Source organism: Salminus brasiliensis, chromosome 15 (genome assembly GCF_030463535.1).
Source record: "Salminus brasiliensis chromosome 15, fSalBra1.hap2, whole genome shotgun sequence".
In the NCBI taxonomy this organism is placed as follows: domain Eukaryota; kingdom Metazoa; phylum Chordata; class Actinopteri; order Characiformes; family Bryconidae; genus Salminus; species Salminus brasiliensis.
This window is the reverse complement of record NC_132892.1, coordinates 3,698,886-3,712,497: the sequence shown is the minus strand read 5'-3', so window position 1 is coordinate 3,712,497 and position 13,612 is coordinate 3,698,886. Positions and strand designations below refer to the sequence as shown.

General features: G+C 36.4%; 1 protein-coding gene across 1 annotated transcript in view; it reads right to left on the bottom strand.

The window, feature by feature from the left end:
* The window catches only part of slc5a10 (solute carrier family 5 member 10), a 46,636-nt gene extending 34,346 nt beyond the window's left edge, over positions 1-12,290 (bottom strand). Inside the window, exons 1-8 of the mRNA XM_072657396.1 lie at positions 12,180-12,290; positions 10,642-10,713; positions 8,760-8,864; positions 7,771-7,830; positions 6,865-6,969; positions 6,200-6,305; positions 4,825-4,905; positions 65-270 (exon numbers count right to left, since the gene is read on the bottom strand). Of these exons, the coding sequence (XP_072513497.1) occupies positions 65-270; positions 4,825-4,905; positions 6,200-6,305; positions 6,865-6,969; positions 7,771-7,830; positions 8,760-8,864; positions 10,642-10,713; positions 12,180-12,290 (846 nt within the window). The remainder of the gene's footprint in view (positions 1-64; positions 271-4,824; positions 4,906-6,199; positions 6,306-6,864; positions 6,970-7,770; positions 7,831-8,759; positions 8,865-10,641; positions 10,714-12,179) is intronic.
* Positions 12,291-13,612: the final 1,322 nt, after the last annotated feature.

The window sequence follows — 13,612 nt, the reverse complement described above, 5'->3', positions numbered from 1 at the left end:
GCATTAAACTTCTGGCTTTTGGGCCACCATATGAGGTTGATGGGTGTGTGGGTGTGTGGTTTACCTGATCAGTGCACCAGTACCAGGTAGCGAGTATGGTTAAGCCCAGCGTCATGCCTGGCCAGGGCAGGTCTCCGTCCACAGGGTCTCTGAACAGGTGCATGGCGTCAGCCCGTGGTAGGTGACAGGTTGTGTTGGGGATGATCTTGGACGGCACAGCTTGCAGATACACGTGTTCCAGGTTACTGTAGCCTCCGATCTTGTTGAATGCTAAACCAAATTGACACATTAACAGTGGGAGGGTTCAGTGTGTGGTGTGGGCCAGTCATGGAAATCAATGGTTAACCGGTCATGGGCACCTAAGGCTCAGTAAAGTACGTAAGGGGGCGAAGGCTATCCCATCTGCACTTGGTGGGGGTTTTGGAAGGATTACTGCTAATGTCCTGGTGCCAGTTACCACAGGACGCTTTCAGTGGTCTTCTGGAGTCCATGTTTTCGAAAGGGTTGATCGTTTTTTTGAAATGCCCCATGTTCTAAAATATACGTTCTACTGTCAGAAAATGGATAATGGAACATGATTGAAGATCTTCACAACAGGACTCCTTGACCCACAGTAGCCCTTTTGCCAGTTCAGCCCAGATGGGATAGCCTTTGATGTGCTAACGTACCCCCACCACCATATCGCCCGGCCCTTCCTTGGACCACTATTGGCAGGTCCTTACAACTGCTGACCAGTCGGGTCACCGGTCACTGCCTAGAGCTGCCGCTAGTCCTGCATGGTTGAAGCCACTGGTGTCAAAACACCTGCTTCAGGTGTGCTGGATTAGCAAGCTAGCCGGGGGGGTGGTTACCCTTTCATTATGGCATGCAGGATTGATTATCATCAGGTAATCGGCAGATTATCGTTATGGCCTTAAACCATGACCATGTAAACAAACAGCCTTTGTAAAATGAACACCACCACATTGTTGAGTCTTGCAGAAGTGGATTGTGGGAAGATAAAAGCCAATGGAAAGTTTTCCCTTTTCAAACACTTTGCTTGTGCTGTTGTTCGTGCGTTTTACAGGAGGGTTAGGATTTGCTGTTTTGTTTCCTTGGCAAAAAGCATGCATTTTTCTGTGTGTGTGTGTGTGTGTGTGTGTGTGTGTGTGTGTGTGTCTGTGTTTGTGGGTGGGTCTGTTTCCTATTTGTGTGGTGAGTGTGTGTGTGTGTGTGTGTGCTCAGCATAAAAGAATACTTTAGCATTCTTTATCAATCTTTTTCCAAAATTGCTTTTGTGCTTGCGTTGCCTTCAGGGTCCCATTACAAGCTTTAATGAGGTTAATGAGTGCATCCCTCCAATTATACTGTGCAGAGCTCTCTGTGTGTGTGCATGTACATGCTATTATATAATGATTCATTATGACGTACATACAGTGTGTCTGTAGGCAGTCTGTCCTAACAACAAAAAAAACCCCTACATACTGTATATGGAGGCATTTGGCCTAAAGGCTGAGGCCTGACCTATACATATATGCCAGTAACCCGATAATATCAGCACTGACACTGATGCCGGTCAGATTTGATCAGTATTAGCTATAAGCAATCAAAACAACTGGCTTATTTTTGGCTGCTGCATTGCTGGGATTTGAACTGATGGTCTCCTGGCTATAGACCAAGGAGCCACTGGATCTCCCGATATGTGCCACTCCCTAATTATATGACTTCTTTAGAAAACAGGCATGGAATTGGACCTTTCAGCTCTATAGACAACCTCAGTCAGAGCTATGTATACTGCAGCAATGCCCAACAATGGTTTCAGGAACAGTGTTGGTGTTTGTTTTAGCCCTGCGGCGTTCACCCAAGCTAACATCTCTCTGAGGAACATCAAGTCCTAGCTTAAACCTGTGACTGACATTCAGGAAATTCCACACAGCGTGGAGCGGCAATTGTGGCCAAGTGTATTTACCACAGAACTGTGGTGGGTTTTTTGCTAAATCAGCAACTTGCACTGGTTGTTTCGCTGTTTGGGAACTGGAGAAGAAATCCCAAAATGGAGATTTTGAGGGGTTCTGCCTCTACATTTTGGCTGACTGACTGTTTGTGGGCTGCAAGGCAGTCTTAGTGCAGTTTAGGGAGGCCCGGATATATTCGGAATACATGCAAAATTATTTGGCAGGCCGGATTAGAACACGTACCAGATTTTTGACACTTCTGTACGACAAGCTAAAACGTTCTGTAGTGGGAGGTCTGCACTGTAGTGGAATTTTTGTTGTATTTCAGTTACTGTCAGCCTCAGACACTGAAGCCCAGATACAGAAAAATACAGACTAATGGGGGACCTATACAATATTATGCTGGAGATGTCACTGTAAAGTATGATAGAATTCCATTGGTTGAGAACAGGTATACAATTTTTTACAGGTATCCAAAAAATCCATATCAATTTTTGATACAATTTCCAGCCCTCATGAAAACGGACTAATAGAATCTAGTCAGAGTGATAAATGAAGAAGCACCACAGCAGAACTAAGGTAATATATGCTTAAAAATGCTTAAAACTCATGGTTATGTACATTGTCTAATATATTGTGAATAGCAATAATCTAATACCAATTAAAGACAAAAATATTTATCAGTTCTCTGTACTTGACATAACTATCATAATTAGATTTCAAGCCTAAAATGAAGTTGCAGTAGAAAAAAGGTCTTAAAAGGCCCCAAAGAAGAAACTATCATGTGATTTTTGTGGTCTGTGCTTGTGTGTACAGGGTTGACGTGTGAAACAGGAATGGGGATTTGGAAAGGGCTTTCATAGTTCTGAGTAAGTATCTATTCCGCATTTTTAGTCACATAACAAACTACCCTAGATATCTAAAATGTTCGAAATGTTAATAGTTCAAATATTTAAGGTTTTATCAGTCACTCGATGAGCTCACTATTGGGGTGAGTTCAGCTTAAAGTAATGTTTTTCCACTCTGGTTAGAACTGGTTTAACAGTAAGTTTGTTATGGTTGGCAAGCATCCACAGTCAGTGTTATTGAAAACGAAAGGAATTTGACTGCCAATACCAACTATGATTTAAAAACACATCAATCTAGTCTCTGAGATCTATGTATCAAATTTCTGTATCAAATTGTGAGGTTTATATTTACCTGCAAATTTAGTACTGGAGTCGCATTGTGTTTAGTTAATTAAAACACAAAAGATATGCATGCAAAGCAAAAAAAAAAATTCTGTCTTAGCATTTGAAAACTCCAGCTGTCCTTCTCATTGTGGCAGAATTTCACAATGATTGGACAAACAGAAATGCTCTAAAAGTTCTTTAAAGAATATCTCATTGCATTAAGCTATTTTTAAGTTTTCTCCTATAAAGTTGTCATTTCAGAGATACAAGCTTTGTGTTACGATCTTGCAGGGTGAGGGATATGATGGAGAGCTGTGTTGTATACAAAAACAGACACAACAGTCTCTTTGTTTTCTTTTCAGCCGTTAAACACACCCATGTTAGAGATCCCTATTGAGATCTGTCCTATTACCCTTTTCACGCACCATTAGGCTTAATTACCCCCTCCCTCCAGTCTAAGTTTCAAATACTGCTCTTGACCCATGTCTGTGGCATTGCAATTTTAGTATTTCTGTCAGAAGTGTCATTCTGGGACACTTTTGGCATGCTCTTACAAAACATATGTAGGTCAAAAGACAATGTAGGTTACAAGAAAGCACTGACTAACCTCTGGACAGTTTCAAAACTGTCTGGAGTTTTAAAAGGATTACTAGAGGGAGGTCCTCTCAGTACTTACAAAATCTAGAGGAATTAGGAGGGGAATTTCCTTTCCAGAACCATAAAAAAAATCAATCTAATAATAAATTAAACAAACATCATCTTATCTCGAATACTACATACTTAAATGTGCTAAAGGTTAGGTACCCCTGGTCAACACATTTCCTCCACATGAAAAGTAACCCACACATTTGCCTTTTTCTACACAAAAGAAATTAATAAGTGTACCAGATAATGCTTGGTGAAATCGTCTCTATGGTTTGGGAATATGACTTATAAAGCTTTTAATATTTGTTTAACATACTGAATAATGATAATAATGAAAATAATAATAAAAAGGAAAGTTTGTGAACAAACTAATTTGGCTTGAAAAATAAGGATAATAATTTCTAGACAGCTGATGTTTTTTTTTTATTAACTTTTTTGCTTTACCTTTAATTTCTTTAATGGGCATACAATATTTATATAGTGATATCTGGTTGAAAGTGCTTATTTTACTTATAGAATATTTAATGGTGTTGCTAGGCATTTGCTATAAAGTTACTAGGAAGTCTAAAAAAAGACATTACTGAGCCTAGTTCCACTGAAGCATACTCTACAACATAGCCTCATTCTTCTCTTGCAGTGAAGCCTGTGTTGACATGATTTATATGTTATGTTATACTAGTATGTGATTTGCCTGCTGTTGGCTATATTGGCTTCCTTTCCATTAGCTATGTGCTCACGCGTGGCATGTCAGTGCAGTGGAGCTTATACGTCATGTCACTGTCATCATGGTGTTATCATGTTAGTGTTTTGCCTAAGGACGCATTGGCTTCATGCTTCCATCTAGGATTCCTAAAGCTTTTCTTGTGAAACAGACAAGTGGGGCATACTACATACCACAGGACACGTTCAGAGTTTTTTCGTGGAGTCCATGCCTCAATGGGTCAGAGCAGTTTTGGTGGCATTAAGGAACCCTTCACAATATTAAAGTGCTAACAAGCTCTGTAGCCTTGACTTGAGACATGAGTTACATGTTCATGCGTAATTGAATTGACGGTTTAATGTAATTGACTGACCTGTAATGGTGAGAATGACTGCACCAATGATCATGATGAAAGTCTGGAGAGTGTCTGTGTAGATCACAGCAGCTAAACCACCTAGCGAGAAAGCAAGTAAGACAGAAGTTTTATTTCGGGCTCATTTTTATTTTGATAATGCTTAAAAATACTAGCTTCATTGCAAACTTTTCATTATGAATGGGCCAATGGGAATGGGTCAGTAGAAAAGGTGAGGCCTCTATTCCATTTAAAAGTATTTCTTTCTGTTTTACTATTCTGAAATTTTGCTAATGACAGTAACAGTATTCCCTAGGCTTACAGCTCTACAGCAAATGGTTGGTATGCACTATGAAGTTCTGCTGTTTGTCATCTTAACACATACTTTTCTAAACATATCTATTGCCTGTCGAGATTGCGCTACTGATATGTCATTTTAAGCATTTTTTTCTCCTGTGCATTGCATACATTTTCCATTGCATCAAACAGAACAGTTGTATTTATCTATTTTTATTTTATTTTATTTTTATTTTCATTTTTATTAATAGACAGTGTTGAGTAGAATAGCGTCTGACCTATAACAAAATTATTTGTAGTAGTATTATTATTGGTAAAATAATGATGCATAAAAGTACAAATTTAGTGGGTCATAAAAATATTACTGTTTTGAAAATATGAGAATACAAGTACTAAGAATCTTTAGAACTGATTTTAATGTTTTATTGGTTTTCAAAGCTCTGAATGGTTTTATAGGTCTTTGTTTTATGCATATTTTAATTGGTTGGCTTTTGAAGTCTTTGTGCTTTAGATATATAAATAAAGATTGACTTAAGAAAGACTTTTAGCCTAAGAACCAAAGTTTGTTTGGTCTAAAATAAATTATTGTGAGAAAGACCAATTAAAAATGGTGTAAATAAAAAAAAGTGTAAATTAAGCAGAAGTAATTATTAGAACCTATTATTTATTCATTGCTAATGGGGGGAAAGTAAAATCGAAATAATTTTCTCATAAATATACTTGAGTAGAATAAAGTGATTAAAGTACAAATAAGTTACAAATATCACTAAGTAAACTCAAATAAGTATTACCCGCTTGTGTTTATGGAGTACGTTTAAAGGGCAACTGGCACAAAGTGTTTAACAAAGAGTAGATAAAACTTAATAATAATGACAACAAAGAATCAAACACCAATAAAACACAATAGACACTATAACAACTGGAGAGTTAAGGCATTACAGTGAATGTCAAGATTGCTGCAGTCTTAAGCTGAGGAATGTTTAACATGTGTGTTGAAGGCACAAAGAGGAAATGTAAGGGGTTAAATTTACAGCTCATACCTGAACTGTTGATTCATTGTGTCTCCACAGAGTGAGCAAACCAAAAAGTACTCACATACCTGCAATGGTGTAGAGTGCGGTCACCACCAGCATGAGGACAGTGGAGAGGTAGAGATTCCAGCCCAAACATACCTGGACAAACAGGGCTCCAGAATACAGATCTGTCTGTACACAAACACACCCATAATAAATAACGTTGTAAATAATGTCTTTGTGTGTAAAATCTACATAGTGGAAAATGTAGTGAATATATATATATATATATATATATATATATATATATATATATAGATAGATAGATAGATAGATAGATAGATAGATAGATATAGATAGATAGATAGATATTTTATCTACAGCAGTTATATTTATTTATAATCAATGTACTGATTTAATGTTTTTACGCTGTTAACGCTTTACAGTCTGCACAGACAGCTTTAGCTCTGCACTCCAGCTGCTTTCAGTGTGCAGCAAAAGATTCAACCTCATTCTCCTGTGTGTTTTCCAATGAGTTGCGAATGAGAATGAACTTCTTCTAAATGGTAATGTGGAATCAGGGGAACTGTTCTTCTTGTGGTGGACATGCTTGTTTACCTTTTATGGTTTTGAACTAGTTAGAGCCAGATATTGTGAGTGTGTGTGTGTGTGTGTGTGTGTGTGTGTGTGTGTGTGTGTGTGTGTGTGTGTGTGAGAGAGAGAGCGAGAGTGTGTGAGTCAGTACACTTACTGAGATTTTGGTAAACACAGACAACATCAGGCTGAGAGCTGACAGGTACATGCGAATTCTCTCTCCCCCAAAGCGTCGGCCCAGATACTCCGGCATTGTGACAATCTAAAAGAGAGAGAGAGAAGGGGAGAGAGAGACAGAGAGAGAGAGAGAGAGAGAGAGAGACAGAGGAGTATGATTTGAGTGTTCTAGCTGGCACAGGGAAAATGGAGCGGCCCCCAGATAACACACCCATGTGGGGCCTGTATGGGTCGCCCAACAGGGAACCATTAGGTTTTGTCCATGGGTTTCATGTTGGCCCCACATATGGATGCCCATCAGGGTCAATGATGGGACCAGTAGGGGTTAAACATGGGCCCCATCTGGGTTGTACACTGCATACCGGGCCTAGGCAGGACCCATGTGAGATTACGGTGGGCTGTAAAGTCAGGGCCCATTTGGGAAGCTCAACTGGGTCCCAGTAACAACACATGTACAAACCCACTCAGAGCCCATGCCTACCTGGAAGCTACCTAGTCCAGCCTAAGACTTAATACTTCGACTGATTTTAGCTGTGATACACACCCTCCACCATGTTTAACAGAAACCACCTAAACAAGTATATTTGTATTTGTAGTTTTCATTCATGGGGGGAATACTGTGTCCCCATTTCCTTTGATTGTTAGGGACATATGTTACCTTCGTAGCACTCAAGCTACAACATTTGACACCAAATATGTTTTGATGGAAAGAAAAATATGTTATTTTGACCTTATGGCTGAACCCCTGCTGAAAAGAGCACTGACAGAATTATTTGGACAGTGGATTTAGACCACTGTAATACTCCACTCCTGGACGTGTATGATTCTGCTGTGTGATCATGTGTGTATGTATGTTTTTATGCGAATGTCTTTGCCGAAGACGTACCCCTGAAGACACATACACTGGGACAAAGATCCAGGCCAGAGCCAGCAGGACATATGTTGCCTGAAAAAAAAAAAAGGAAGAATGGAGAGCATTTTTTAGCACCTCCTCTGGCTCCCCCTGCTGTTCAACACAGAGAACTACAAATAAATGAGAAATGTATTATTGTGTTTATTAATTTAATGAAATTGGTAACTCTTTAATCCACCTTGCTATATAGCATTGACACAACCCTGTCAGTGACATCAACATCATGGCAGGTACTATGACATTCAGTGTCAGGTAATGGTGAGAATACACTGCTGTGTTCATGTACATCATTTTAGTGATGCTATGTCACTGTTAGGTGAAAATGCTTAGGTAAAGTGTTACCATATAATTCCAAAAACTTGTATCTTCGTATATGAAATCCGGTAGTTGTTATTTATATTCGTCATTTCATGATGAATGGACCAATAGAAATGCTCCACATATACTTGGAATAAAAGCTTATATCAATTTTACCTTAAAATTAGTTGATTTTTATTTTTTTTTATTTTAAAATTATTGGAGATTCAAGGTTTTGATATTACAGTAAGTCAATATAAGTCAATGGTAAGTTCTGAACTTTTTTAGAATAGATATGCTTTCATAATTTAAGTATATACATATTTATAAATTGTATAGTTTATTTATATTTATATATAATTTATATATTTATACATTTTATAAATATAAAACAAAAATAATTAATATTGTTTATTGAATAATATTGTATATGTTTTTTAACATACATTAAATATACTGGTCCAGCCCTACCTAGGCATGAATAAACGTTAATACTGAGTGTATCTGAATATCAAAATAACGTACAGTCATAATCAGAATATACAGTACGGAAGTCTGAAAGTATGAAAAGTCTAAAAAAAAAAAACAGGACAGGTGGTGCATGTACGTCACTAGACTTTCTCAAAAGGGGGGGGGGGTGTTAGAGGGGGACTGGCGAGACTCACGTTCCATTCGAAGCCAGCCACTGCGATGCCCCCTGCAGCCCCTGTTCCAGCCAGACCAATGAATAGCCCTGATCCCTCACTGCTGGCAAACAGAGACGCTCCAATCTGCACAGCATTCATTTAAGAGTTATTACACAGCAACAGTGAATACAAGGACCTTACTTAGTCCATAATTGGAGTTCTGTAATATGAAAATCAAGAAATAATTGCTGTATTATTTGTAATAATGCACAATAAACACCCTGTTATGCACATTATTTAGGTACATTTAGTCTCTAATTAGTAAAGCGTACAACCTATAGCACCTGAAAGGCCTATTACACAATATCCATTCAACTCTTTTACATGGTTTTTACGTTTTACATATGGAAGTCATACTGGCATAATAGAGATTTTGCTTTTTCAACCAAAGTAGCATGAATTGATACTGGAGTTGTGATGCAAATTGTCTCTTTAATAACTTAACAGGATCTTTACCACCCTGTTATGCACATTATTTAATTACGTTTAGTCTCAAATTAGAGATGCAGAGAACCTCACATTAGAATATGGAACAATTCTTGCTGTTTTAGCGATTATTAAACTCTTATTAACTTAATAAAACTCACATTAAGCAACAAACCTATCTAGAATCCATGAATCAAAGTGCAGACAACACTTTGATCATCATACTAGTACTATACACTAAAAACACATAAAGGTCATAATTTATAAAACCAAAGAGTTTATTTTACATTATTATAACTAATAATGCTATTATTAGTCATTTTCACATTTAACACTATGAGTTAAGAAAGATCATAATGAATAAAGTTTTTGATGCATCCAAGCATGAGCACATTTAAAAAGGAAATCAACACTTAATAATATACATATAAAATAATTGGATAGCATGACTTGCTAATATCTAATTATAGTGAAAGCTTAGTTAGTGTTAGTGCAACCTGTTACCCCGTGTGTCTAATCTCTTTGTAATGAATTTAAATTTGTATTTTTTAATACATGCATTTATTCAGCATTCTAAAAGTACATCAAATTACCGACCTATACTCAGAGCATCCTCAAATCACAGACATATTGTCCCTCATTTCTCAAAGTCTACACAAGAAGTGATGCATTGTTGCAAATTCAGTTTAGTTTGAAACTAATACTAATTAAAAAAAATATATATTAATAAATGATACATTTATTATTGTTATTAAAATGAATAACTACCACATTTAAGCTATAACAAAAATCTAAAAAGATTTTAAGTAATATTTAGATTTTTAAAGTATTTTTAGGTTTGAAGTAGTTAAAGTTTGAAGTAGAAGATGCTAAATTGAAAAGTTTGGTATTTTTGTCAAAACAAGACTTAAATTGGCTTAAAATGCATGGAAATCAAACTATTTAAAAAGATACATACATAACATTGCTATCAAAAAGTCTATTTCATTCTCATTATTCTCTACATCATCTATTACATTTGGACGTAGCAGGAAAATAATTATTTTATGACAAATTAAATATATTTTACATTTATTTATTATTAAGTTATAAACAGATTTGCCTTTGACAGCAGTGGTAAACAATGTGCCATGTTACTGTAGTCACTATATTTTCTATTAAAAATGATGTACTTCTAAATCAGTAGCCCCAGAAATCTTGTTATTTGTAAATCCAATAAACTTTGGTTGCATATTTGCTCATGTAGATATTTAATCATCTGTTCAATCATTCACCTCAGAAAAACAAACCTTTACAACAATATTTGTTACAAATAAAGCTTTTTTTTTTAACCTAAACATTATAGAAGCCTTTTATCTATAGTATGTAGTCACTTGAAATTTCTTAATATCTAACTATATATTTTTTCTAACTAAAAGTTCTTCAAATCTCTTACCGGCCACCATGCCATGTCTCTGCCAGCCAGGAAGTAGCCATTAAGAGTGTTTCTGCTTACCCTGCAAGATGACTGACACCAACACACCGCACACACACACACACAACACTTTAAATAGTAATGTATTTCACATATTAACACTTCATGTGTCACGTTATCACATTTAAAGTCTTGTAAACAGTGAGCCAACAAAAAATCCAAATAACTCACAGTACTGTAAGTATTTAATGTTTTTCACCAGCACTGAACTAACACATAATCCTAATGGATGGTTTTTGTATGTACAACTAAGAATTTAACAGCGCACCTTCACAACTTTATTACTAGTTAATAATTACATATATATATATATATATATATATATATATATATATATATATTAGAGTTAGAGTTATATATATATTATAATTATTATTAGAGTCCTATTGAAATTCAGCCACCACTACTACAGTTAATCCAACGCTAAGTACAATAAAGTCAAATACTTTTATACTATTTTTATACTATCACTAAAAGTGAAACATTTATTAGTATTTTGAACAACCACCACCTGAAAGTCAAACTTCTGTTAGTATTTAAGCATCTTAAAAAAGTTTATTACAGTTTTCAACACTAGGCACATTAAAAATGTGTAACAATTGTATTATTAAATAACTAATTGGCTCATTAAACTCAAATATTTTGGTAAGATAATATTTATCACTAAGACACTTGAAGTATAATTTGTTTATAATACTGTGGGTAAAATCAAATTTTACAATTTTAACACTAGGTATCTTAAACCTTGTTTTTTTGTTGTTTCTTTAATACTATTTTTAACATTTGACACTTATTACTGCTAAGATAATGTTTAATACTAGGATACTTAAAGTACAATTTATTTATAACACTTACTAAGATGAGGTATAAAAAGCAATTCCATTAACATATGGCCATTTTTGAGATCTTTTCAAGATCCAAAAATTATAATTATAATTATAATTATAGGCAACCTTTCATTCCTATTTTTGAAACTAAGCACCTTAAAATCTTAAATGTTAATTACATTTTATTTATGATAATAGACATACTTTCATTACTGCTGAGATATACGTGATTAAAACACTTAAAGTACAGTTATTTTAGATTATTCTGTAGTTTCTAAGGTGAAGCATTGTAAAAGATATTATATAGTAAAATTACCAGCAAGAAATTTCCACACGTTAGTTATTTTAGTCGTGTTGAACTTCTACAAATGTTACTATTGTCATTTTAACACTAGGAATGTTATATGTTATATAATAACTAACACTAGGCACCTTAAGGTCAAACTTTTATACTAGCTAGGTCTAACTTTAACTGTTTGTATAGTAATAAAAGTCAAACTAGATCAAAAAGATATAGTAAATAAAGTAAATACCTTAAAAATAATTACGGAAACACTTTAGATACAACGGTTTATAACAACTTGGATGGATATGAAGTGTAATTCCTTCATAATTATGTTATTATGACTAAGACAATGTACAAAAGTCCAAACAGAGAGCCATAACACTTACCCATATACCAACTGCTACATTGAGTAGGAAATACGCTCCGATCACGATGATGTCAGACACGCTGAAAGACTGCGAAAGGGCGAAGAATTTAGTGGTAGTGTTAGCCGCCATGACCTGTCCTCACACTCTCCACACACAGACTGCAGAAAGTGAGGCAAGAGGCAAATGGAGGCAGAGAGAGCCTGGCACGGCTGTGTAAGTGAATTGATCATTAAACACATCAGTTTAATGAAGCGACGGTGCACTCACATAAGAACAGATACAGGGGAGGCCGAGAGAGAGAGAGAGGCCGAGGTGGAGAGAGCCTACACAATCATTAGTGGCTTTAGTTAGTAGACTTGGTGGCTCACACACACAAACACACATCCAGGGCATGCCTAGAGTGTGTTACCCCAACACCTAATGTGTGTAAGGGAGCCGAAATAACATCTCTAGACACTCTTAACAAGGTCAATGATTTACTCACACACAGTCCCCAGCACTCACCCATTAACACACACGTTCTCCATTAGCATTAATCTTACACAGGGACATATACACACACACACACACACACGCATCATCATCCATTCTAACAGGCAACAGGATGAGCACGTGAACTGTTTTCTGTGAAGGTTCCTTACCGTCCACAGATCAGTCTTGAAGGATGGCTGCTTTTACAGACTGACAGTTTGTGATAGTGCTGCGAGGCTATACCCACTCTGGGAGGAGCACAGGATTGCCAGAGCAGTGCTGCCTGGGGATAGTGGGTGGTTAAGGGCCTTTCCCAAGCGCACAACAAGAGGTACTCAGTAAGTCCTGGGATTTAAACCCACAGCCGTTCGGTCGCGGGGTCCTACACTCTACAGTCCTGATACAGACTGAATGGAACTCATGGCTATAATGCTAGCGAGAGTTCTGGCTAAATTGCTATCAAGGATGCTTACATTATACCCAAATAACATGTCCATGTGGGGCCCCATCTGGGTTGTACACTGGACATGGGGCCTAGATAGTAGCCATATAAAATTAAGGTGGGCTATGATGATGGGGCCTATTTGAAAAGCCTGGGTCCCAGTAAGAACACATCTACAAACCCACATTTCACCCATGTAAACCCAACATAAGCATAACCTTTTCTTTTTAATTATTTATCACTTTGTCTCATTTAACAGTCCCCTTTATCTTTTATAAATTAGTGTCATCACAACTATATATATATGTATATATATTTATACACACACTATAGTACATCTATATATACAGTCCCCTTTTATATATACAGCCCCCTTTACATTGTAATAATTGTATAAAGTAGTCTCATCACAACTAGCGTATATATATATATATATATATATATATATATATATATATATGTGGGTTCGATTCCCGGGCTCGGCAAGCTGCCACTGTTGGGCCCTTGAGCAAGGCCCTTTACCCTCTCTGCTCCCCGG